Source organism: Cyprinus carpio, chromosome B14 (assembly GCF_018340385.1).
Source record: "Cyprinus carpio isolate SPL01 chromosome B14, ASM1834038v1, whole genome shotgun sequence".
NCBI lineage: Eukaryota > Metazoa > Chordata > Actinopteri > Cypriniformes > Cyprinidae > Cyprinus > Cyprinus carpio.
The window spans coordinates 5,395,076-5,422,547 of record NC_056610.1 but is presented as its reverse complement, the minus strand read 5'-3'; the positions used below and the strand labels follow the sequence as shown (position 1 = coordinate 5,422,547).

The following is a 27,472-nucleotide window of genomic DNA, read 5'->3' as shown; positions in this document are numbered from 1 at the left end:
GAAGAGCTTTTCCGATCTCTAGAACCCAACCGGATGGTTTTCTCACCTCAAATTGCAAACCCTTCTTGTTGTAGAGCACCCACGGGGAGTTCCTTGTAGAGTCCTTGTAAAGACTGTGGTTCAGTTCCCTTGAATAGCGATGTGCTATGGGTGTGAGTTACGACCCTTACATAATTTAGGGTTGTAGGGTCATTAAGTAGGATCCTCCTCTCACTTGAGCTTATGGGTCAAATGAAACAATCTTAGACTATTCTCCTAGTATAGATAAGAGGGGTTTGGTTTGCAACAAGTTTTGCATGCCCTTATTGTTGTGCTGAGTCCTGAGAACAGGGTGAAGACAGCTAGTTTTGGTTTTACTCCCTTTGCCAATCAGGACTTCAGGATCATCACCCTGATATGAGCTTTGTCAGGTTTCTGAAATCACATCACCTGAAGATGGCAAGATCAAGTGATAGCAGCTAGCGCTTTTTGATATGCCATACTTTGGACTTCCTGGTAATTTTTTTCTTCAGACAAAAGAGGATGACATGCACTGTACTACTGGCTCCCTTTCATACTCACAGTCACGCTGGTAGTGAAGTCATGTACTGTCGTTAGCCAATAAAATTTTTGTATTTAGACACATGCTTCAGACACCGGTCATGCTGGAGGCATTACCCCATCTCAGAAACACTGTTTCATTCCTATTCTCAGAGAACCGGTTACACTTGTAACCGTAGATATTTTCCCTCAATAAACTCCTAATTTACGGTTTATTGATAGTAAGGCAGTTGTTGTAGTATTTATGTTGAGGTATTGGGTTTGGTTAAGGGATCTACAATATGGTCATGCATTAATTTGTGCTTCATAAGCATATAGTTCATAAGTAACAGCCAATATGCTAGTAATATGCATGCTTATAAGCAACTAGGTAATAGTGAAGTGTTCCCTAATCTAAAGTGTTACCTTACAATATTACCCTTTTAATCTTTTCTAGTCATTTCCAAAATAAATCGCAGACCTAACAGTCTTTTATTAAACTTTTTAACCATAATAATTCTATTCACAAGAGTCCGTTTATGCCTTTCAACAAGGCCATCCTTTCTATTATTCAGCCATTACTGATAAATTGTAGATTTAATCACCTTCAACAAAACGGAATATAAATTCTTCAACGTCGTTTGTCTCAAAATATATGTGATAATTTTTGTAAGGAAAAAAAGAAGAATATATATATATATATATATATATATATATATATATATATACCATTGCATTATTATGCCTTACAACTGTTGTTGATAATGTAGTTGCCCATGAAAGCAAAATAAATAAATAAATGTATACTCAGTTTGCTATTATAAACATACCATTAACATGATAAGTGTCTGTAATTTGCAGATTTCAGGTATTTGCTTAATAAACTAGTAAACTGTTTCATTTTACACCATTAACTTTTTGAGCAGCACAAAACACGTTCATGGAGAAAGAAAATGAAAAGAAAAAAGACATGCTGAAGCTGAAATACTATGCACAGTTGTATTTTCTGTTTTATTTGTATGATGTTTTTCAGCTACAGACATTTGGCTTGAGCTGCTTCGGTCCATAGATAACATGCTGCCGTATGATCAGCCACTTCCAGTTTCATTCCCGGCAACACAGTCACTTATCATCAGCCAACGGTAACAGGTTTGACACTGACCACATGTGATGACCTTCCTCTGCGTCAAAGTTTATTTGTCATTTTCGTATTGAACAAACAGCTTGGATTGGTTAATGCTTAAAGCTTTTAAAGGCATTTTCTGAGGAGTGTATTGTTTTAAATAAAAAATATAGATCATGCATAGTTCATTCTGTTCAGATGTCTCTTGTACGTAAAAAGAGTATACATATACATAAGACAAACAGCACACTGAGATTTAACTACGGAATGTGTTAAAGTGTCTCACTGAAACGTTTCTGGAAAATTTTGTAACATAAAATGTAAGGAGAATAAGCGGTCCAATTCAATGATTCAAACACAATCATCAATCTGCACTGATGCAATACTGCATCCAGTAAGGACAGTCGTGACTCTAAATGTCCAAAGCTGTCAAACTGTCAAAACTACACCTATCACTCGTACATACATCCTTTATCAATTATGTAAATAGAGTATTGCAAAGCTGAGTCTGAAATGGTTTGGAACAGATATGGGCAGATATGCTTTAGTCAACTTGCATTTATTCAAAGATATAATTTGGTATTAATTTGTCCCTTTTTCAGATGGAATCGTAATTGTTTTGGTCTAAAAGAACCAACCCTCCCTTTCCAAAAACTTTAAGCCCATTTAAACATTGTAGTCCTGCCAAACTTAAACATGATTCTTTAACATCTGTTGGCAATTTTGTAATAAATTTACTGAACCAGAAGCCCTTCAACCTGCAAAATGGCTTTTGGGTAGGACATCAGCGTCTGATTGACTTCAGGGTCCTGTTTTACGCCCTCTTCATCCCTCTGCCCATTAGACACGCGAACACGGTCATCACCATCTTGGGTTTGACCTCCACTAGATCGTCAGGCAGGGCATACACACGAGCACCGATCTTCCTGGCCATGGATACAGCATACCTGCAAGAGACAGAAATATTCCAAAGACTTAGGGGGTGGGAGAATTTTTTTTTAATATAAATTCTCTGATGCACTGATTCTCTCTTCAATGATTCTGAAAATTTCAGAATTGATTTTGAACTTGTGTGCACTAGAGACAGCTGTATTCTGCTTGCTGCTAATTACACACACAGCATTGAGTAAGTATATAAACTTGCATTAAGTTTCATGGTTGAAGTGAAATACAAAAGCAATCATGGGATATGCGCTGTGAGAATCATGCACTTATCTTAAGGCTGTATGCATGTTATACAATGAACACATTTTTGAAATCTTACTTTGCATTGTCCAGTTTGTCTTCGTCACTAAGGCTTCCTGTCTTCACGAGGTCGTATTTGACGCTGCCGGGCTGGATGGCATCAATCAGGTCCAACACCGCCAGACTGGAGCTGATCTCTTTGTCCTACAGTCCAGAACATTACAGTTAATTCTGATATTCAACCAACACATGCAGCTACATGAATACAGGGCTGCTGTATGAATATATAATATGTTTGCATGTGTGTGTGTGTGTTAGCAGATAAATAAAGGCTTGTGCACCTTGAAACTGGATATTTTGGTTGATTTTCCTGCTTGTGACAAAGTATTATTAACCCAGCTGACGATGGTGTCATCGTTGACCTTCTGTCCGTCGCCCAGGCCTTCTAGTACATTCAGAGTGTATCTGGAGAAACACAGCACAAAGACTCTTCAGAATCAGATTACTAGCACATTTCTACTGATAAATAAACTCTTCAAGCTTTATAGTCATACACATGTTCTTATAAGAAAAAAATTAAATACAAATAAATTTATAAATTGGACTTGAGTGGTATGTCTGCATTTAAATCACATTTGAATTTTACTGTATTTTCATAAAAGCTTTATAGCAAGGTTCAATTCTTTAACACTGGTTAATAGATTTTAATAGATACTTTTGATCAATTGAATGTGTCCTTGCTGAATAAAAGCATTCTTTCAAAAACGGTTTGAATGATAGTGTATACAAACTGTTGTACCTCCTCATGAGCTGCCAGACCAGGGCGAGAGTGAGCGTTGGGTTCCCATCATTCAAGTCTTGCCCCCCGATGCCCACCAGCGAGAAATTAGCTTTGGTCTTCCCCAGGTCCACAGCGTAGTTACAGTTCTCCAGCTGGACACACAGAAACACACACATTCATGTAGAGACGGAGGACATATCAGCCCTTTATAGAAAACTAGCTGATTAGAAATGCTCTGTCCGCAATCATTCTGCATATTTGTGTCCTCAGAGAGCAGGTTTTGGAGAAAGGGTAATGGTTACCTTTTTCATGTTGGCCCCTAGTTTAGGATATGGGGGCTTGTTGACTTTGTTGTTCCAGTCGACAGGAACCTTGATCTTCTCATAAAGTTGCAGGATGACCAGAGCATCTTGAAGATCACTGGAAAGGACCGAAACATTCAAAAGTGACACTGACATCTCATTTCATTTACTGTTACAATGTTACACTTGACATGCGTTTCATTTCACTATCAGCTTGATTAGTGTTTCATGAATCAGATTAAGACATGAAGGTAAGAAAGTGTGTGATTTACCCGTATAAGTGATTGACATGAGGATTGACACCCAGAGAATTCATCCAGTTTCTGAAAGTCCTCTCCTCTCTGGTCTCTCCTGCAGAAAGCAAGTGAAGCAGCAGTTAATCACTGTCCATCAACACAGGAATTACAAACACAGAGAACATCTCGGCCGTAACACATAAGTTACTCAAACTCAGTCAATGCCTCATTCATCTGCACAGCTCTTCATTTTTTGTTAATCTCAGCTCAGATCCATTAAATAATAATGAAAACAGATACTATGTTAATTTTAATAATGCATTAGAAAGTGTTGAAATTAACATGAACTAAATATTAAATGCTTTAGACGTGTTTATAATTGTTGTAAACTGACATTAGCAAATAGAAACTTATTGTTTTCTGTTACCAACATTTCTTGACGATCTTAAGTGACAGCATGAAAATCATTTGCTTACTTTATTCATACCCACTGGGAGAGTGAGTTTGCAGCATATTCACAGACATCAGAAATCACAATACACATACATAACCTACACAATATACAATAAAGAAGACAATGACATCACATGATCCTGGTCATGTGGTTTGAAAGAAAATTACATTTAAACTCAATCTATTTTTCGAAACTAATTAGATTGCAGAAATAAATTTAATATAGATAATCTCAAATGTAACATTTCTTATTCATTATTTTGAACTCTAGAAGTGGACATTGCAAAACTGTTAATTTCAGGGAAATACAAGCAATGACACATAAACTGAAAAACAGGCAGCACAAAATATATGTGCGACATTATATTATGTGTTCTCTTAATGGGTAAAATATGATATATATGAAGACAACTGTTTAAAAAACAACAACAACAACAACAAACCCGAATGACCCGATTGCTATCTATAAAACGAGGGTTAGGTCTGACTGATTGTTTTTTGTGTTTTGTACCACAAGAGGGCGAAACCTTCACCAAAACTGTTCGGGCCTCAGGAAATGAGGCAACCAGGCCCTCCCTTCGAATCTATGTCACACGACACGCTTCACCAGTTTCCATAAAAAATTCCTGAATGTCCCTTCTGTGATGCCATCCGGTATATTTTTTAGAAGTAAGTGTTTGGAAGAAATGCCACCCATTTTCATGAGTCATTACGTGGCACATGTAGTTAGCAAATGCTAAAATGGCAAAACGAGACAGGAAAGAACAACAATCATGAGCAAAGCACCCACCCTCCAGAAGTCCCCAGTTGATGTCTTGATTCTCGGGTTTGGTCAGCGCTGGGTACTTGTTGAAGAGATTGGCCACAAAGGCCAAGTTGAGTTTAGGGTTGCCAGACACAACGTCAGTAGACGTGACAAACTGTCTGCAGCCCAGCCTGTCTGCCTGCAGCAGCATACACTCAGCTCTCTTCAGGTCATCTTGCTCCTGCAGAACACACACCAGGACAAACTGAGATCGTTGCCAGATACAATTCACTGCATTCAGCTGCTGGCAAATTAACTAATATCTCCCTCTCTGCTTCAATGGGACAGATTTGCTTAAGCCACAGATGCAAAACAATCTCCTTTTCTATCCCATGGGTCAGTGAGAACATAAGAGACAGCACAAATCAAATATAAACACTACAATGAGAAATTGCACAGACAATAAATGTACTTGAACATTACTTAAGCCAGATTCATTTTGTAGCTACACAACCTTCAGAATCAGTTACATGTGTAATAGTCTAATCAAAATGATGTTGTGTACATTAAGGCTTTGTGCCAAACCCTAGTGAGCTGCCTGCCTAAGCTGCATTTTTAGGACTTCCAAATTAAGCAATGACAAGAAGACAAGCAATAAGAAGCTGTGCTGCCTCTCTAAAACACTTTTTCCTGCATTGTTTGTTGCTTTAAATATTTTAGAAAGGATGGGTTGTTTGGAAAAAAAAAAAGTGTAAAAATAAACTGCTCAAAAGTATGGGGTCAGTCATTTTTTTAAATAGAAATTAATGCATGCATTTTCTTTTCAAAATTTCTATTTATCAAAGAATCCCTGAAAACTATGTATCCAAAAATATGAAGCAGCACAACTGTTTTCAACATCGATAATAATCAGTATTTTAGAATGATTTCTCGAGGATCATGTTACACCGAAGACTGGAGTAATGATGCTAAAAATTAACAGGAATAAATTAAATTTATATATATATTTGGTAAAGAAGAGATTGAAAAACATGAATAAATCTTACCAACCCCAAATGGTTAAATACTAGTGTACAGATATATACAACATTGTATACTGTCAAAAGAATTAAAAAATATCAAGTATAAATAACAAAATGAGGTGATTCACCAATCTGAAACAGAATGTAAGACATGGAGGTTCAAGCAATGAAAGGAATCATTGTTTGTGGTGTGACTGCACACACTAACACACCAGTACAGCAGCAGAAAGCTGAAACAGTGGGTGATGTTGATGGTGAAATGACCCTGACTGTGTCCGAGCGCTACAGCTGCCGACCGAACCACAGCACACAGTCAATAACAGCTGCTCCGGCCAGCATGTGGGGTTAAATACACTCACATGAGTCACCCAGCACTCAAACATCAGACCTCTGTCTGTTTAGACGCTGCTGGGTAATGGGCAATGTTGCTATTGTCTCGAATTAAACCAGTGAATGACTTGAATCATGGCATACTGGGGGTGGAATGTGGCATCCGCAGTGTTGTGACTGCCACAGTCCACAGACTGGAACACAATGTGCAATAAACAGTGGCTTTTTGCTGATTTCTACTGGAGTTCACTATCGTCAAAACACATTCAGCTTAGAATTTGTAGTTTTTAATTTTGTTATGAGAATCAATCCCAGGTTTGCATACACTTGCACCCTCTCATGCCAAATTTAGACCCTCAGAGAAACTGCTGATGCTTGACAACTGCTCTCCAAAAAGCAGGAAGCTCCCAGTCATAGGCTTTCATGGAAGTCCCCAGTGAGTCTCATCACACATCTGAGATGAACTGTCTCCGTCCTCTTACAATGAGCTGCTACAGTGACTGAAGCTTTGATATTCTGATACAAACCTTCCTCCTCTACTGAGAGCAGCTCACAAATGCATTATAAGACCTTAGATATTGTGAAGCTGATCTTATGTTTCTGGTCTCACTTTTTTGGGCTGGTTTATGACATTGAAACGCATAGTGAATGATGTGCATTTCAAAAGTGTATGATTTGAACTCACGTTGAAGCCTGACATGTCAACGTCAATACGATCTTCACCCTCCTTCTGACCTTTCGGTGCGATCTGGTTGAGCAGGTGGAAATAAGCCCTCGAGTCCTGCAAGAGCCAGAAGAGAGAAAAAAAAATCTTTCAATGAGCGTAGTGTAATGCTGCCTTCAAGTCCTGTCTGTAGGACTGTATTTATGAGCTGAAAGCACATGAACGCCAAGGTGGCATAATTACTAGAGACATTCTATTATGCCACTGCATTCAACAGAAAACAATGTTTACTTATTTTCGTGTTAAAAGCTGAAATGAAACATTTATTGATTGTCCGAGACTTCAAAATCATCAAGTTACAGTCATTAAAAAAATACTTTACAAATCTCTACAAAATACTTGTGGGACTTTCTTTGAGCCCGGACTTATTAAAATTTGACTATGTTAAAAGAAAGCTTTGCATATGTGCCTTTTGTTAAGTATCATATTAGATACAGGCATTTATAGCTCATATGCAGTGATAATATGGAGCTCTAACTCACTGAGGAAAATGATCCCTTTCATTTTAAACCCAACTGAGCAAAAATATGCATTTTGTTGCAGATGAAATGCTGTTAGCTTGTAATGTATATCAATGAGAGCTGTCACTGTTTATGACAGAAGGCATGTAGTAGATTGTGTGCCACAGGTTTTTCAGCAAAGTTTTGATCATGTAAAGAATTATTTCATAAGGTGGTATTAATCATTTTTAGGTTGTGAATATTGAATATTGTGAATATTGCTTGTACAAAATAGTTTCTATGCATTTTTTGAGCTGCTGTTGAAGAATAATGATAAGGCTTGCCAAAAATACTATGAGGCATCAGGCTTTTGCAAATACAGCACTATAACGGTCCAATGCATCCATTTTATCTTGACCGAAATAACAAAGGACTTGAAGGCAGCAGAAGACATTTACATTGTGAATTATATTTAGATGAGACACAATCCAGAGAGATTTGTGAAAATATCAGAAACACACAATCATGCATGAATTCCTAAGAACATGAATGTGGTAGATTTGAACGAATGAACAAACCAAACAACAACAAACATGCATACTGTAACCGATCTACAGTACATTTGGAAAAGTACCTTTACACAGTTTGAAAAATCTGTTAACTGCGGCATAGAAGGAGATAGAGACAGATATTAGTTAAATCATTCAGTAGAGATCAGTTTCACTAAATCTTTTATCACCGAACCCCTTTTTTGAGAATGAATGAGTTAAGAGGGCAATCACGTAACAGCCAAGGTCACATATCTTTTATTAGATACTAAATGACCCCTCGCATGTTTTACAAAATTCATGGTATGCCAGGGCATTTGAAAGTCAAAGTAATTGCCCTTCCACTCAGGTGAACTGCCTTTATGGAACAGAAAATGGAGTTAGCTGTTATGTAAATTCTAATTTGGATAAATTTGGCAACATGACATTCATTTGAGGCTGAGAATTATTTCACCTTTAAAGGAAAGCTAAAGTAAATCTTCCATCTAACCATTAGTTCTTCAAGAGATTTAAAAAAATGCAAAACGTCTATGTAAACCTTTCCGTTTTACATTTACACATTTTGTTATTAACTTTTTATTTTTTTGCAGGTACATGTCATTTAATATAATGTAGTAGTACAATATATATAATTTAAAATCTCTCTTAAGCTTTCAAAAAGCTAGAACTACATGTACATGAAAAAACTCCCTTTCACAATGCTAGGGTGTTGATATGCTGATGTTGTGGTGTTCTGAAGTCAAAAGAGTCCACCCACTCCCAAGTCCCTATAATATAGTGTGCTCTATATATAACTCAGAATTTGAATAGGAAAATAATAGAATGCCTCTTCTCAATAATCCATGCCTCTCTTTGTGGCTGCATCTGAAAGCTTGATGACTCACTGCCTTATCAGGCAATGACTTTGCAGGCTGTGTTTGTGCACGAACGTAGCTACCTCAGGAAAATGATTACTGATGGGCGTCTGAGGACGTGTAACAGTTTACTGATCTACAACAAAATTACTGCAATTCTAATTTCTCGCTAGAAATTAGTCAAAAGTGGATAAAGTTTGTCAAAAACCTACATTTACACAAACTGACCAACAACAGCAACTTTAAGATGCCATCTTTATTTTTAGCTCAATTGTCACAGAATCGAACACAGGATTGTGGGATATCAAAGGCAGCGAAGTTTATTTTTGCTGCCTTCAAAAATCGATCAGATAAAGGCCTCTCAGGAGACAGGAAGTGAAACTAACATTAGATTAGGATGTGCCTCGATACCTTTCAACCTTGGAATGCATCTCTAAAGGCAGCATTGTTCAGCTTTCAGACAAAGTCCGTATGTGTTCCTTTTCTAACACACCTGGTTCAGATCATCATTAAGGAACCATGAGGCTCCATGAGATCAACCTGTCCCCAGGACCAGGATTAAGTACCACTGCTGTTTAATACAAACACTAACTTTAAGTATGAGCAACACTAATAGTGATTGCCTTAAAGGGTTACTCCACCACAAAATGAAAATTTAGTCATTAATCACTTATCCCCATGTCGTTCCAAACCCGTAAAAGCTTTGTTCGTCTTCGGAACACAATTTAAGATATTTTGGATGAAAACAGGGAGGCTTGAGACTGTCCCATAGACTGCCAAGTAAATAACAGTGTCAAGGTCCAGGAAAGTATGACAAGCATCGTCAGAATAGTCCATCTGCCATCAGTGATTCAACCGTAACCTTATGAAGTGACGAGAATACTTTTTGTACACAAAGAAAACAAAAATAAAGACTTTATTCAACAATTCCTCTCCTCTGTGTCTCTCCAAATGAGCGTAGCCCATTTTGGCAAATCTGAGCAGTACGCAGATGGCGTATGCTCTTCTGTGTCAGCCACGCTGCACTGATGCGCTGTTTGCTTTCAAACCAAAGCATACATACATGTAAAAAAAGTATCCTTGTGGCGCGGCTGACACAGCAGAGTGTACGCTGCCTGCGTACTGCTCAGATTTGCCAAAATGGCACTACGCTGATTTGGAGAGACAGAGGAGTAGAATTGTTGAATGAAGTCGTTATTTTTGTTTTCTTCATGTACAAAAAGTATTCTTGTCACTTCATAATGTTACGGTTGAATCACTGATGGCAGATGGACTATTCTGACGATACTTTTCATACTTTCCTGGACCTTGACACTGTTATTTATTTGGCAGTCTATGGGACAGTCTTTATGATTAGTAAAGCCAAGTCATGACATTTTTGTCTTTCTTTTAAAGTGAACATGGCATCAACACTGATGTGCACATAATTTTAAGGAAAAAAAAAAAAAAAAAAAAAAAAAAAAAATGTGATTATTATATATATATATATATATTAAAATTAAAAAATATTTATATATATATATAAAAATTTTTTTATTCTGGAACACATCACATTAAGAAATTAGAATGCAGTTTTCCAGTTGTCTGTAGAAAAGATATCTGACAACTGGTTTCCTCTTGTGTTGTCAGGAGCTTATTGTGTTACAACAGAAACATTATGAACATTATCATCCATTACATGATAATAATACATCTGTACAGACTAATATGTTACTTCAATAAGCAGGAAATCAAATTTATATCAATTATCTTGATAAAAGAATAAAAGCCCTCATATGAGAGTGGTACTATGCATTTAAAACCTTACCATTAGGATCTCATATCAACAATTTTCGTTTCTTACAACTAAATGAATATAAAAGATATACTGGACTACCACTACAATTCTCATGCTTAATATCCTCATGAAAACATTAGTAGAGACAGAGATCTGATACTTTATTAGCATGCAGACACACAATAAGAACACAGTAAACAAACACATCAAGACTGACCTTTATATCATGGCTGAAGTTGTTGATCTTGCTCCAGCCGGCATTCTCCAGGTGGAAGTTGGCCCAGCGAAGCAACAGTTCCTCTGGAGACAATTTCATCAGATCCTCTAGTGTCTCTCCATCCCTCAACAATGCTGCCAGAGCTAAAACAAGACCATGTGTATCAGTTAACCAGAATGCTGCGAAGCCAATGATTTAAAGGTGTATTAACTTTTGCCAAACAGTTACATACAGGATTTAGGCATTCACTGAACAATGATAATTTCTCAATTCCTGTTGTGCTTCAGAAAGCCAATTCACTTAATTTCAAATTGATCAGGCTCTTTCCAGAACCTCATCTGCTATGTTAAACATCTCTGGCAGAAGTTTGTTTAGTGTTTACTGTAGTGTCTATACTTTACCCACCACATTCATGTAGGCAAACCCACAACTAAAAACTCTACACTAGCAGAAAATTACAGACCAGGCTTAGTTTTCTTGTTCATATGAAAACACATTTTTCCAACCAGCTTTTTTCCCCTTTCACAGATCAAACAAACCATTGGAGTACCTCAAGGTTCAGTGTTGGGTCCCTGTCCTTTTTATCATTTACACAATGTTGCTGGTACCTACCGTCCAGTCACATGGATTTTCCTGCTACTGCTACACTAAGGATATAAAGATCTACTAGGTACTTGAATGTATCTCAGCTTGGCTGGCAAACTCTGGCCTGGATGAAGGAACAACCCCTAGCTATTCACTAATCACTGTTTAACAAGGCCCATTAATAACAACACCATTTTAGACTAGATTACTGCTGTGTTCTTCTAGCTATTCTCCCTGCTTATGCACACAAACCTCTGCAAATGATACAGAACACAGCAACATATTTATGTATTTTTAATCCAATAAGAACCTAGAAGACAGAGCATTTGTCTCGCTTTTACTGATGGTTGTTCCCTGCAAGTTCAAGGCAATGACACTTGTATACAGAACCATCACTGGATCTAAAAATGTCAAGCCAAGGCAATTATATTATTTGTTTATAAATTGTCATCCCAGTCCTGCTTTTTGACTAATAATTTCTGGCAGTCTGTCGGATGAAAAGCAATTTTATGTAATAATATAAATGTTTCTTGATCCTTTTAGCATGATTCTCATTCATTATAAAAAAGGGTTCGTCTAAGGCTAGACAACTCTCTCTACAGGACTGTTAGGGCATAGAGACTCTTGGACAGGTCTAAACTCCCTTAAGTTCAATTTGGGAGAAAACAAACCATTCAGTCCAGTAATGAGGTCAGATATAAGAGTTCAAGTCTGCCACAACAGTCAATTCAGTCAGTTGGGTTAACATTTAACTTCTTTAAAAGAGACGGTTTATCTGTTTGTCAGGATTCCTGGACGTTGTCATCAGCTGTGACAATGCCAGCTCTATTTGGACTAGATGTGCAACTGTATTTGTGCAACAGAGACACATACCCTCATTTCTGCTCAGCTCAATGTCAGCAAATAGACCAATTTTGATGATCTGCCACAGCAGGCCCAAAACCAGATGAGGTTTGCCTTCTCGAAGGTCCAGTGCCCCGATGTTGACCACATGACAGCCAATGGCAGAGGCCGAGTTAAGAGCCAGGTTAAGATTCTCCTGCAAGACATAAGCAATGATGTCTGTTAGGCTCAAACCTCTCTCCAACATATATATGTGCATTTTTGATACATTTGGAGAAAAAAAGTATTAAAACCATGGAAGTGTTCCAGAGTCATATTTCAAAAAAAGAATCTTAAAATCAGAACCAAACCTGTATTGTGAATGGTGTTAGTTTCTTCTTGTTGATGGTCCTCTCATCAATAGTATCAGATACTGACAGGTTGATCATTTTACTAAAAGAAAGCAAAGCCACGTGCATTTAGGTGGTTTCTTAAACAATATAAAATAATAAAACCACAGACAAGATGTCAAGGAGTGTATCTGACTTACCACAGCACAATACCGTCACCTACAGCCTTGAAGAGATCCTCTGTATTGGGATTTATGGGCAACACATGTTTACAGTCAGGGTCTTGTTCCAGCGCTTTGTTGATCCAGTTCACAAAAGCAAACCTCTCCTCCTCTGGACAAGGACACAGAGAACAAGATCACATCACAACAAAATGAAAAACAAAAGGACAGTACATACTATAAAGTATGTTGTGGGATTTTGGACCTGGTATTACCATATCATTGTTTGAAGTACCTTGCAGTAGCATGTAGATTTCAAGATACGAATATGGCAAATCCACACAAAGACACGTGATTTCCATCTGAAACCATTACTTTACCTTGTACACTCCAAGCCAGTGGGAAGTGTGGTGCAATGTAACTATATCAAAAGGAAGCAGTGGTTTGTTTGATCCAGTGAAAGCAGAGGCATATTTACCTGAGAAGGAGTGCTGTGTGCCTGCACTGGAGAGCTCAGATGTGCCGCCGATAGCCAAGATACCCTCCTTCCTGTTGATGGCCTTCCGGAAGCTCTTTGCTATGTCACTGCTCTTCAGCTCTTGAAAGATCTGTGCAGACACAAGGGACCATGATATTAATGATAAAATAATTCTCAAATACTCAGACACATGATACATAACTGTACAGCGCCCAAAGATACAACTATTAGCTATTTACTTGAAACTACTTTGCTTAATAAAACAACAAAAATAATATAAAACATTCTCCTTGACATTTTTAATAAGATACACTTTATTTTGATGGTCCATTTTGATGGTAGTTTTTGCTAACTACTGTATAAGTTTTGCAACGTCTCTACGTGTCAACTAACTCTCATTAATTTGCTACAACATGTCAACTAACTTTCATTAGAGTATTAGTTGACTGTTAGGTTAGGGTTAGATGTAATATAATAAGTTGACATGTATTTGCAAAGCTATTTATGGCCAGAAGAATGTCGGTTGTGTGACCATCAAAATAAAATGAAACAATAATAAAATAAACCTTTTATTATGTAAAATCTGTTCCTTGACGCCATGTAAATATACTCACTGCACAATGTGTCTGATAGCACCTTTTAGCATGGGACTTTAGCACTGACTAATTTAACTTATTGCTTAAAAACAACCAACTGACCCACACATGAATATGTATTACTAATTTAAAAATGCACAAATACACATGTGGTCAAACACAACCAAGGTCTTCAAAACTAAACAGATGCACATATTTTCTGACATGTGGCATGTGTGGGTAATTAAAGCATGAGTGTCAGTGCCAGGTGGAACATCTAGTGAACAGAGGCCGCTAGCAGCTGCTCATAACCTCCCCACAGCAGTGCAAACAAACCCAGGGTCGTTCAACAGGATGACACTCTATTTACAGGATGCATTAACAGTCTCACTGAAACTGAATTGTTATCAACAATTACTGACTGCAAAAATGCTATAGACCAGATTCTAGAGATATGTCTTAGGTCTCTCCATGAAATGTACATTACTGGTCAAAAGTTTGGAATAATTACGAGTGTTTTTAAAACAAGTCTCTTATGCTCACCAAGACTGAAATCATTATAATATGTGGATTTGCTGCTCAAGAAACAATTCTTTAAAAAAAAGATTATTTTTATTCCAAAAGTAAAGACATTTATAATGCTACAAAAAGATTTATATTTCAAATAAATGCTTTCTGTTCACCAAAAAATCCTGAGAGAAAAAAAAACAAAAAACATCAGTTTCCAGAAAATCATTAGGCAGCAAAAACAACAATTTGTTGGAAATGGCAATTATCTTTTTTTCCATCATTCTTTGAGTAACACTAGTTACTAAAAATGATGCAATGGCAAAATGCCATCTGGATTCAGCACTGAAACTCTAATCTCAATGTACAATGTATTGTCTACTTATGCTGAAAGATAATGCTGATAATGCAAATCATGGATTTAAAACTGTCATGGTGCTTTCTGAAGAATTTGTTGGGTTTCAAATTCAGGTTCAACTGAACAAACTCAAATACCACCTCACATCTTACCAGCTTACCAACCATTAATCATGCAGAAACCTTTTGACTTTAATCATTCAACTTTTGAGTGATTGTTTTGAACGTTTTCTAAAATATGTAACTTGCATTCACCCATTAAAGTCACACGAACAGTGTATGTGATCATGTAAATGTTTTTCTTTCTTTCTTTCTTTCTTTCTTTCTTGCTTACAACAATGAAATTTGATTTGCAAATTTAAAATTTAAAGACAGAACAAAGTGTTGACTCACTGGGCTACATTTTATTATCCAAAGCATTACAAGGAGAATTTGGAGAAAAAAAGTGATTTATGTGTGTAGCAAGTCTTTAGTATAGTTTGGATGTTTATGTAGATATACATCCTAGATGTAGAAGGCACATGTATAATTACTTTTGGATATTAGGAATGTATATGTCCCGCATCACAGAACGTTTTGCAGAAACTTACAGACACAAACTCATCGAAGCTGATCTTATTGTCCTTGTCTTTGTCACCCTCTTCCATCAGTTTCTGGATGATCTCACGGACTTTGTACCCAGGCAGGGGCAGATTTGCCTCTTTGAACAGGTCATGGAGCTCATAATCACAGATAAAGCCATTGCCGTTCAAATCTAGGGAGAAAAATGAAAATTATTGGTTTAGTGTCAACATCTTGCATCTTTCCAACAAGCACAAAACATTTTGGTTGCAATTGGGTTACGCTGCAGTTCACTAGATTAAAAATGTTAAGAAACTTTTACTACCAAGAAAAAAAAATGCTATTTAAATAGTCTGATAAAAATAAAAAAAATAAATAAATTGTCTGCATGCTAATAAATTAGTAAAAATTATCTGCAACAAACTCTAAGAAAACCTTTATTTTGCTGTATATATATATATATATATATATATATATATATATATATATATATATATATATATGCACACAAAATAAAAGATTATTGAAATGTGAAAATAATTATCGATATATAATTTGAATACAAAAACAAATAAATCTATACACTTGAAACATTGCAAAAACAATGAAAATGTTAACATCTATAGAGTTTATGCTTATGACTAAAACACAGGGCACATTTTAATGAGTGATGGTTCAGGCCAAGCATGTGAACATTTTTACTGAGCATTAAGCAATGCACTCTGGTATTATCCACAAAAGAGACAAAACACGGCCTCAGATTCTGGCCAGAACAAGGTATCTTGTTATTTGTCAAATATGTGGAAGCGCAGAATGCCTGTTTTGCCAAAAGCTGGCTGCAGTACCCAGGCCACTTGGTTTGAAACAGAGCTGTTGTGTTACAGGATGTATATAACAAATGCTATCTGCAATGCTAAAACTGATTAAACAACATTAAAATAATCATCAGGAACTGTGAGACACTGGAGTTTTTCTAGTATGTGCATTATAACACCATAACGTTGGCAACAGTTTAAGCCTCAATTTTCTGCCCAGTCTGCTGGAGAAATCAGATAAATAGGAAAATGCTGTCTGAAGCACATTCTTGTCAAGGACCATGAAAAACATCTACTGTATGTTCCACAAACTTTAAAACCCAGATGTTTAATATCACAAACCGCACTATACTCTTAAATGCACTGCTTTCTGTAAATCTACTGACATTCCATTTTAATTATCTATGGATACTCTATGCAGTAGGCCTACTCAAAATCTAATGTGGATATTCCAGGCATTTAAAAACAACATTAACAAAATTCACTTCTGAAGTACAATAAAAGCTCATGTGATGTTCAAGAAAATTCTGCTATGAGCATCAGCCAGCATTGAATAGATACAATGTCATGCTTGGATGAACAAACAATTTAAAGAGACTTGGTACTGTAATAGTGCTTATTTTGCAGTCTCATTGTGCACAATATGGAAAATACTAATAGAACATGCACAGTAAATGCTACTGAATAAATATAAATAATTACTTGTTAATAGATTACAGTCCCATTCAAAGTGAATCTTTCAGAGAAACTATATAATATATTTGGATAATATATATATATATATATATATATATTGGCAGTAAATAGTTGGTGGTTTGGAGACAATTGTCCATGAGGACCGTTTAAGCGCCAAGCAACAGGTAATGCCAAAAAATGCATGAAGTCAAATGAAAAACCCAGATGTGTCTTTGAGCAACAACAATGCAGATGGTTAAGGAACAAGCCTCGCAAGCAGTTAGTAGGATCGAAACAATATCACAAAAACAACAGTCTTAGAGTTTCCATATCAATGTAATTTTAAACCAGAATCCAAATGCTATTTAAAGAGCTTGCTAATCCTAATTTTTGTTTTTGGTTTTGCACAGTGATCTAGCTGTTTTCTTCTATGCATAGAAAACAAATCAGTAGAAATCACAAGTTACGTGAAGGAAAAAGACAGCATGCCAAGTAGTGATTGGAATAGACAAAACTGGTCAGACAGGAAGAACACTCACCGACTCTCCCAAAGGCATCGCGCAACTCCTCCATCTCTTCTTTGGATATCTTTCCTGCCATCTCCTAACCACCTGAAGCTCTCAGTCGAATAAAGTGTGTCCTTCTGTGGAGAGAAGGACAAAAACTTTATTGTCTGAACCTCCAAGCTGTAATAAATGAATGCTGGCGACTGTCTTCTGATAGAGAAACCTGGAAGAGGGATTGTACAGTAAGAAGATAAGACATGCAAATGACATGCAAACGTCTATCAAGCAGGCAACAGAGTAGACTATATTTGGGCAAAATGTATGTTTGAGAGGGCGTGTCAAGGCAGGTCCTTTTGAGTGCAACCTCACCATAATGCTCGTAACGCAGTGACGTGATTCTTTCCCATGACAAAGACTGAAAGACAACTACATCTATTTAAAGTCCTCTTCATTGTGTTTAGTCAACTGTAGAGATGACTGTGAACCGAAGCTAGTAAAAGCTTAGCAAAGAGTAACAAATCCAGTTATTTGCACAGTAAAAATGGTAGAAGAGAAGCTGAAATAGATCAACTAAAAGGAAGAGACCAATCCACAGCCAATGTGGATGTTTTTTATTTGGAAGATCAGCCTGTTTTTTTATCACCAAGTTATGAAGATGTGTAAAAAATCTGAACACCAGGTGCCATCCGACCTGAACTGTCCTACAGTCAGTCTGATTTTGTTTAATTGTGAAATTAACAACTAATCTGTTAAAAAATAAAGCTTCCAAACAGGGTTTTGCAACAAAGTCATAGAAGGACAATTTCGGTTCACCATAAATCCTTTCAGTAACCAATTCCTAAAATAAACATTTTTATACTTATTTTTAGGCTATAAAGACCCTTTTGTGCAATGGAACGATTTTGTGGATGTTAAACGTTCTTTACAGAACCACAGATGCCAATAAAACCTTTATTTTTAAGAGTATAGCATAAACCTTATCACCCAAACACACAATACGAAATAATACACTAAACACAATACACTAAAACCAAGGTAAATATTTGTCCAGGATATCACAATAATTAATAGAGTCTATTTAATTGCAGTATTATGGCACTGGCCCAACATGTCAGCGAGTGGAAATGAACACATTACGGTGACAAACTGTTTGAATCAAGGCCACAACAAAATCAAAACTGTTGAGCAGAGTCCAGCAATGGAACCGAGAACCGATGCAGAGTCTCAGCCTCAATCATGCTCTGTTGAACAAACTGACCTAAGATCTGCTCTTACATGCAGCGATCACAGCACTGCAGCACTATAATCTGCCCAAGATGCATCTTCCTGTTCCTTACAAGAAGCCATGAAGAATCAGGACACACCCGCGACGCATGTCAGCATCTTCATTCCCAAAGCTGCCACTCCAGCTTGTGTTTTTTTTGTTTTCAAACACTTTGTTATGTCATTAATGGTGCAATCCATCCCACGGTGGGACAGCATGAAGTAATGGACTTCTAAAAATTTTCAAAAATAAGGTGATGTCAACGTTACATAATGGTTAAACTGTTTATTGTGTAAATAACCCTCAAAGAAAGCACCAGACTAAGATTATTGTCTGAACGTCTACTTTTGATGTCATCCTTCAGCTATTCAGAAAGCCAACATGGAAACTTCACTGGAATTTTTTAGAAAAAAAGACAAAAACAAATGGGCCAATTCTCCACCCTTGTGGCATCCCTTTCCCTGAGACATACCTTCAATGAATCATCAGTTCGAATCGATTCTTCCACAATTCATGCTTTAATAAGTTTCTTCACAATTCAAGTATAGAGGTAGTCTAATTTGACTAAGGTTTGTTTACTTCCCAAATAGTCGTGTGACCTCATGGGACTGAGTCATGCACAAATCTAAGCAACCAAAGAATCCTGTCTAGTCACTAGTTTTCAGTGTCTCTAAGGACTGCCAACACTGCATGAGTGATTAAAGTTAAAACCATTATGCCGTGTTAAGTTACAAAGCAAAAGAAAACCACCACCAAACTGCTTTCTCTGGGTTTTGATTCAAAAACAGAAACCTGACCATGTGCTCCAACACAAAAATGGATTTACCAGTCTGATGAGATGCAAAAAACACTTTAAAATCTCATTTAACACAGCCACCCTTTTACCCCAAAGCTGCTTTTTTCACTCCAAACTGGAAACTCAAACAAGAGAGAGCTTTTACAGATGCTGTGCCGTTAGCAGAGCAGCTGGGAAAAGAGACAGACACAGAGAGAATGCTTTTCCCCAGTTAATGAGAGAATGGGGGATGTAGAGGGAGACAGGAAGAAGCAAAAAAAGAGAAACAGAGACAAACCGTCCAGACGTGAGCTGAGAATGGAGCTTGTAGGCACCAGCGGTCACAGCAGTAGATGCAGTACTTGCTCCTCACCCTTCAAGGCTAATCTAAAACACCAGCATTCTTGCCTGCCTCACAAAGACCTATGGAAGCAAGTCATAACACTTCCTGACAGGTTATGGGAGTAGCGGTCGGCGTGTCCACTGGAGAGGGAGGCGGGGTAGGCAGACACAGACGGAGAAGGAGAGGGGGAGGGGAAAGCGTGCATGCTTTTCTTTTTTCTTTACTACCAACGCTTCCATCCCAGATGTACTAAGTAAAGTAATAAAGTCGCCAGAGAGAAAAGGGGTGGGTAAAAGCTCAATGCATCTCTTAAATTCACATACCGTCACTCGTCTTAAAACATCCTGTTGCTTTAAAAAGTCACTACTGGAGAGGAAAAATAACACAGTGGACACACATATGCTGAATCACTTGGAAACACATGCTGAACATGTGATATCTTTGCATGTTCAAGCAGAAAGAAAGTTCAAATAAATAGTGGTGCTTTTATATAGTTAAAAATACACAGTGTCAGCGCAAAAACTGCCACCGTTAGGCTACAAAAATAAATCAAACATTCTGTAATATCCTCCAAATCTATCAATGGTAAACTAATTTCAAGGACGTCTGAGCTGGTATATGTAACAAAGACTCATTCATTTGCTAAGGAAATGGGCCACATGAGAAATAACAACATTCACAGATACGGCCATTAAATGAGGGCATGATGACCTCAAAACACATACTTACTGCTTCAATTCAGCATTAAATTAATCAAATTTTGGTGTCTGCATCATAATCTAATTTCTTAGCCTAAAGCACAAGATGTTGGCAAACTGCAAATGGGTTACAAATGGCTCAGGGTTTTAGTGCACTGCCATGCATTTGCTAGTGCCCAAGTTAAAATAGCTGACCTTCACATATTTTGAGCACTAGATATGGCTCATTTTTTGCCTATTTCATGCAATTGTAAGTCTTTAAGGAAAGCAATGGTAAAACTTTCATAATCTGGGTTATGGGAAGTTGCATGACAACACAAACGTAAATTCATTAACATATGTACGATCTCATTTAGATATCAATGTTTACTCAGCAGAAACTTGGCCACACCTTTGGTGTGGTGTTTCACATGCAATGAGGTTAGCCAATCTCATTTACATATAATGATCTATGCAACACTCTCATTGTATGACATGCAACCAACATTTTTGCAAAACTCCAAAAACATACCTATTACAAACAACTGACTTCAGTCTCCATCTGAAATTAACACTAGTGGCAGTAACCCAACAACTTTGATTCTGAAACTTAGTTTATCACTTTTATCATAGTGCATGATTTGTAAAATAATAAATAATGACATCTGCTTCACATAACCAGCTCTGTAAGTATGGTTTTTCTGAAGTAAACTTGCTCAGTAACTCACCTGGTATAGTGCTGCGGTCCATGAAACATGAGTCACGATAAAAGACCTTAAAGACTTGTAGAAGCAAACTAAAATGTCATCACAGCATCTGCACGTGTTTTTATCTCACTTTTACTTTTGTTATCACTATTGGTTAGGTTCAGGGTCAGGTTTAATGTAAGTGGCAAGTAAGTAGCGTTAACCTTTTAGCAGCACTCACCGGATACTTAAAACAACCAGTGTAATAAAACACTAGCTAACTGTCAAACAAAATCATCATGTTCGTAATGTTGTTTAATAACACTGGTTGCACATAAATGGCACAATTAACCAAAAGTGTTTTTGGTGCAAGAATACTTGACTAATATTGTTAAAAAAAAAAGGCCTTACAGGAGCTTTGCACACATTGCATACATTACAAACATTTCTAGACAGAAGTGAAAGGTTGCTTTCATTATGTCTAAATGTGTTACCAGACCACTGAGGAATTCTATGAGATTTTGACATTCCTGAAGATCAGGTTACAACACAACACATCACCTGTTAAACAAGTCAGATCTTGAACGTCAGGAACGTCTGGTTTTAAAAGGCAGGATTGTAGTGGAAAAATACACTTCAACGTGATCCGCTCAGATCACAGTTTGGTTGCTTCTTCAAACTCCACAATTGTGAAATGCCAAATCAGATGTTAAAGTGCTCTCATCTCTGTTGTTCACAAAAATAGTTGAACTTAGCATCTTGCTGCCTGAGGAAAAATCATGTGGAGTGTGAAGGAGCAGAACAAAGCCTACTTCAGTGCAAACAGTGAAGACAGGTGTTCACTTACAGGTCCTTTTGAAAACTCAATCTGAACTGCACACGGGACATTTACTGAGGAGAGAGAAATATGATTTTATATTCTGTATGCAAACCAAGGAAAAACAGCCTGGCCAGCTGAAGAGAAACAAGGCTCACCTGTCAAAAACATGTCCAGGTCGTATTTTAACCCAAAAGAAAGAAAGGAAAAATGTAAGCCATTTATTAAAATAAATTTAGTAAGCATAAAATAATAATATTTACATTAAGTATTAATTGAGTACTTCAAAATTCACATCTATTCCATACCTAATTATTGGACTGTGTTTAATTTATGCAGATTTAAAAAAAAAAAAGTTGAAGTATTTTTGTAATTTTCTTTAATGTTTTATTTTTTTTGGGGGGGGGGTTGACCTGGACTTTTCCCATGAAGCAGCGATATAAACAGCTTAAACTTAAACAGGAACTTATCTCAGATAAATTCAGTACAAGTGGAGGAACTGAAAATGGCACAGTAAACCTGACACTACAAGCAAACATGTTCACTGTGTAACACAATTTTTCAACCAGACCCATTCAAACTATCAGCTTTTTTATAAGTGATGAAATCGACCAATAGAGTGACGTGAAGTTTACTGTTTCTAAACTTGATGAAGAACATTGATAAACTCGGGCCCCTTGCAGTACATTTAGAGCAATCCAAATGGGATTCAGAGTCGGACAATAAATTTGAAGAAGGAATAGCTGTAGATTGTTGATATGACCCCTTCCCACCATTCAGTTCAAAAATAACTTAAACAATGAAGAAAATATATGACCATAAAGTCTACCCAAGAGAAGAGAAACAATATTCACAACGTTCAGATTCACAAAAGTGGCCATTTGAGGTAAATGCAGGTTTGTGTAGTCAGACCAGGAGTGTTTAGTCTACAGCCTCCACCGGTTTATCATAGATCATAAAGCATGAATAAACCAATGAAGTGCTACTAAACCACATGAAAAAGACCGACTATCGATCTGAAAATGTTCTTGTCATATCATACCATCAACCTTTGTGACTGTCTTGTATGGAACACAATTTGCCAAAGATGTTTGACAGAATGTTCAAGCTGCTGTGAATGGAGTTCACATCTTTCCAAGCACAAGATATGACTAAAAGCATCATTCTCCTTTGAGGTCTATTCTAACTGTAAGTTCGATCTACAGCAGAATCTGTTACAAATACGGTAGTTTTCAATGGATCAATCAGGGTTTGTTTTAAAGAGATCTCGCTGTAACTCAACTGGTTTCTGACAGAATAAATAGTGAGACGCAACCGACTCAAGCAAAGTCTTGAAGCAAGCGAAGTCTTTATTTCACACAGAGTCATTTGCTTCTACAGGCAGCTGCACAAACATCATTCTGATACTGAGGGCTGTGCAGATAATCAACGGCACACTCAGGCTATTAAAGTTTAAATTAAGTTGGTCTGTAGTTCTCATTCCACACTAAAACATTCAGAATGTGAAACTTTCTTCAAGCTATTTGTTTTTTAATCAATTTTTTTCTACTTAAAGTACCAAGATTTGCATTTGTACCTTAAACATGTACGAATAACACCACAATAATAAAGCTGGTGCAACAGAAAGCCACATGACGAATCAGAGATCACTGTAAGTGACCTGTCCATCAAACATGGCCGATACTCATGTATAGACATGCACAGGTTCTCTCGCTTTCTCTCTCTCTCACACACACACACACACGCACAGAACACACAACACTAAAATATGTCAATAAACATTTACTAAGTAGCAGAACATGTAGGCTACACTGTAAAAATAAATTCGTAAAATAACAGAAAAAGTACTGGCAGCTCATTACACACAACATTATCCATTAATTTTACGGACATTTCTGTAAACTCTAAAACACAATGCAATGAAGTATAAAATTCAAAATACTAATAAAAAAACAGCTGTAAAAAAATAAATATGGAAAAATTTCTTCAAATAATACAGTAGTATTGTAACACAAAACACCCTAATATACATCACCTGAAAAATGATCAACAACACCATTTAGAATAAAAGCATATGTTTTCACTGTAAATTAAAAGGCAATTCATATTTTATAATTGCAAAGGCCAAAAACTTTTCAGTATTTTACAGTAATATTACGTACAATGCAATGATAAACCATTTAAAAATGTTCACTGTATATATAGTAAGGTAACCTACAATAACCAATTAACATGTTTTGACTTCACTTTTTTTTTTAGAGCTGAAGGCACTTAAATGTCCTTGTTATGCAGCAACAGCATAGCAATGCTCTAGCAACCACCTTAAACACCCTACAGTCACGGTGGCCATTTTTGCATGGCAACAACAATTTACATTGTCTTTAGAACATTTAATAACTATTTTATTTTTATTTTTCAAAGTGTAATAAAGGTCTCTTATGCAGTGTAAGAATGCACAAAAACAGAAAAAGACATTAGACATTTTCTGACAGGATGTTATTGTAGTATTGCACACTACAATTATATTGTAGTTTAATTATCACACTGAAAATGTCATTTTAACACAGCACACTATAACACAGAGTCCTATTTTTACAGTGCAGTTGCATGTCAAGGCTAAAAGTTTGTTGGCTTTTATGAGGGAAAATGTGGCAGAACTGGGGTGAAACCATCTGGACTTCCCAAAAGTCAAAAAAACTGAGCCCAGCAGATGATGACAGACGACAATTAAACAGTGTTTTCATAATAATTTAAGACTATGAGTTATATGAGCAGTAGAAGAGAAAGCGAGACACAAGAGGCCTGTGGAATATTAGTTACGGAATCAAAACAGAAGCAAACTTTGAGCCACTGCGGTCTGTAGTGTCAGTGCAAACTGCATACAAAAGCCTCCACATCTGTGGTGGGGTCAAAACAGCAGTAATTGTTTCCTGTAATAGACAACAATCACTCAAAATGAGCAAGTTTTATCCAGTGTAATCTAGTCAAATGCTTGGAGGTCATGAGCAGACAGCCTCCCACAGACATTGTTGAGGTGTTTTGTCCTGACATCACTTTAACCTCAGCATTGACATTGAAAGGCCAGGAACTGCTCGAACCGATAACATGCTCTTGTAAACAGGCTGCAAGTGATACTTACAGCTGAAGAATGAAGGCCTTTGAGAATGTGAGAGGAAGAATGTGACCACAGCATGAACAGCACTTCAAGGACAGAGTCAGACGACACTGGCTTAGTTATGAGCAGGAATGCAGACAGATTCACCTTCCTGAACCAATCAAAGATGTGGAAGAGCAATGGAAGAGATTCATTTCTTAGTCTCTGGGATGGCCTTTTGAAAGTCAAAACCACACATTCCTATCTAACCCAGCAATGCAATTGCTTCCGTTAAGGAATCACATCTACAAATCACAAGCTTGTTAACTTCAGCACAGACTGGGGGTGTGTTCCATAGCATTCATATAAATGTACTAATGTATATTGAATGAAAGTATGCTCATTTTTTTTTTTTTTACATTTATTTACAGCGGTATATTATCATCAGATTAATCTGATGTTACTAGTGCACTCAAATCATGTTAGAAAGACTGTATGTAACGTTTGAGTCAGTTGAACGCGCATGAAGCATCATAAAGTCATAAATACAGGTGGAAAACTCTTTTTAAACTTTCTTTAAGCCTTGAGTTTCTGAGTTGGCGATGTGTCAGTGTGTGAAAACAGACACAATAAGATCAAATGAATCTCTTTTTTTATTATTATTTAAAATAAAGCTAGATAAGCTAGTTCAAAATATGGTTGCAAAGGGACAGAACATTTTCGGAAACTTTCCAGATTTTATTTATTTATTTATTTTTATTTTTTTGGAAGCAGTCAGAAATTCTCCTGCACTTTACAACCCTCCAAAACTAGCACTGTACAATTATGACAGAATATATAATACCACCTTAAATCTTATATTCCTAAAATGAATAAAAATGCAAAAACACTCCTGATGCACATTCTTTAGTCATCAATCTTGTTAAATTTTTGTAAAAAATGCACATGGCTATCTTGCTCTAAAACTGAACACACATCATAAAAATTTGAACTTCCTAGAATGACTTGAGTGCACTATAATACCAGGACTCTGTGTGCATAGGGATGCCTTATTCACAGTGTGTGCAGAATGCAAATTTTCTGCACAAATAAAAAAATCCATCTGTCAAAGTATACAGTATATGCTAGAGTTAACAAGGAATACTGTATCGGAATATAAACTACAGTTTGAACATCTATTCATTATTAAATTGGACAGCCAAAACTGTGAACGTTTTAAACAAATTGCATACTGCACAGTACCATACTGTATACTTATAAGTATACAGTATATATACATTTTATATACATTTTCCTTAAAAAAATTGCAGTGGTTCAATCAAATAAGCCATTAAGTAAATATTAAGACTATAATTGATATCAGAGGTCAACCCTCAACAAGTAGGGTACAGTCCATACAGGTTTCCACGCATTGTGTATGCTGCAGACTGTTTAGCAAGTAGGAGTAGTATGCTACTCCAAACATAAACAAGGATACACAAATCAAGGATTTCTTAGACTGCTAATAATACTCTCTTGCAGCTTTTAGCTGTGAAAAAGTTTTAGCTGTGATCCGATATTTTATCTGGAATAAAACAGTAAAATATCGCTAACACGTCACCTCCATCCTCCATTCATCAACTCACAACTATATACATATGTAAATTAAAATCAATCATACATGCTTCCGACAGCAAATAAACACTCATATCACATGACCAGCATCTATTAAAAATAAATAAATAAATAAATAAAATAAACCTGATGAGTTTTTCCTCAACCTTGCTCACCCAGAAAGAAAGAAAACAAACACGTTTATATCAGGATATCTAAATGCAAATGTAAACTAACACTTCATTATGCAGTGATGGAATGAATCATTGTCAACTTCTAATCACGCTCGGGAGAAGGTTTGTTACTCCATATATGTATAAATGGTCGGTATAAATAAAATATAAATTAGAACCTAACGCCTCAATGTTTGTATACAGAAAACCAACACAATGTGAAGAAACCAAAAGTGCTCTGAACAGTTGAATAAGTTCAGTAACTTATTGTGTGTGTCCGTGTTTGTTGCCCTGCTGGCGTTTCTCTCTCAGTGTGCCTGGCCGCGTCTCAACACTCAGCCTGCTGCCTACCTAGACAGCGATCTCCGGCCGCCTATAGCCGTGAGCAGCGCTGGGAAGGAA

General features: G+C 36.7%; 1 protein-coding gene across 2 annotated transcripts; it reads right to left on the bottom strand.

Moving 5' to 3' along the window:
- Nucleotides 1-1,512: 1,512 nt before the first annotated feature.
- LOC109082147 (plastin-3) lies at nt 1,513-27,472 on the bottom strand. Of its 2 annotated transcripts, none has more exons than XM_042737829.1 (16): nt 27,339-27,472; nt 17,682-17,785; nt 15,682-15,845; nt 13,653-13,782; nt 13,214-13,346; nt 13,035-13,116; nt 12,715-12,880; nt 11,257-11,399; nt 7,382-7,477; nt 5,390-5,585; nt 4,183-4,261; nt 3,911-4,028; nt 3,627-3,760; nt 3,169-3,292; nt 2,907-3,031; nt 1,513-2,589 (listed from the first exon to the last, which is right to left on the bottom strand). In XM_042737829.1, the coding sequence occupies exons 2-16, from the start codon at nt 17,740-17,742 to the stop codon at nt 2,457-2,459; spliced, it is 1,884 nt and encodes a 627-aa protein (XP_042593763.1). In that variant the 5' UTR covers nt 17,743-17,785; nt 27,339-27,472; the 3' UTR covers nt 1,513-2,456. The 2 variants fall into 2 exon arrangements, with proteins under 2 accessions (XP_042593763.1, XP_042593762.1); XM_042737828.1 differs by lacking the exon at nt 27,339-27,472 and adding an exon at nt 19,986-20,158.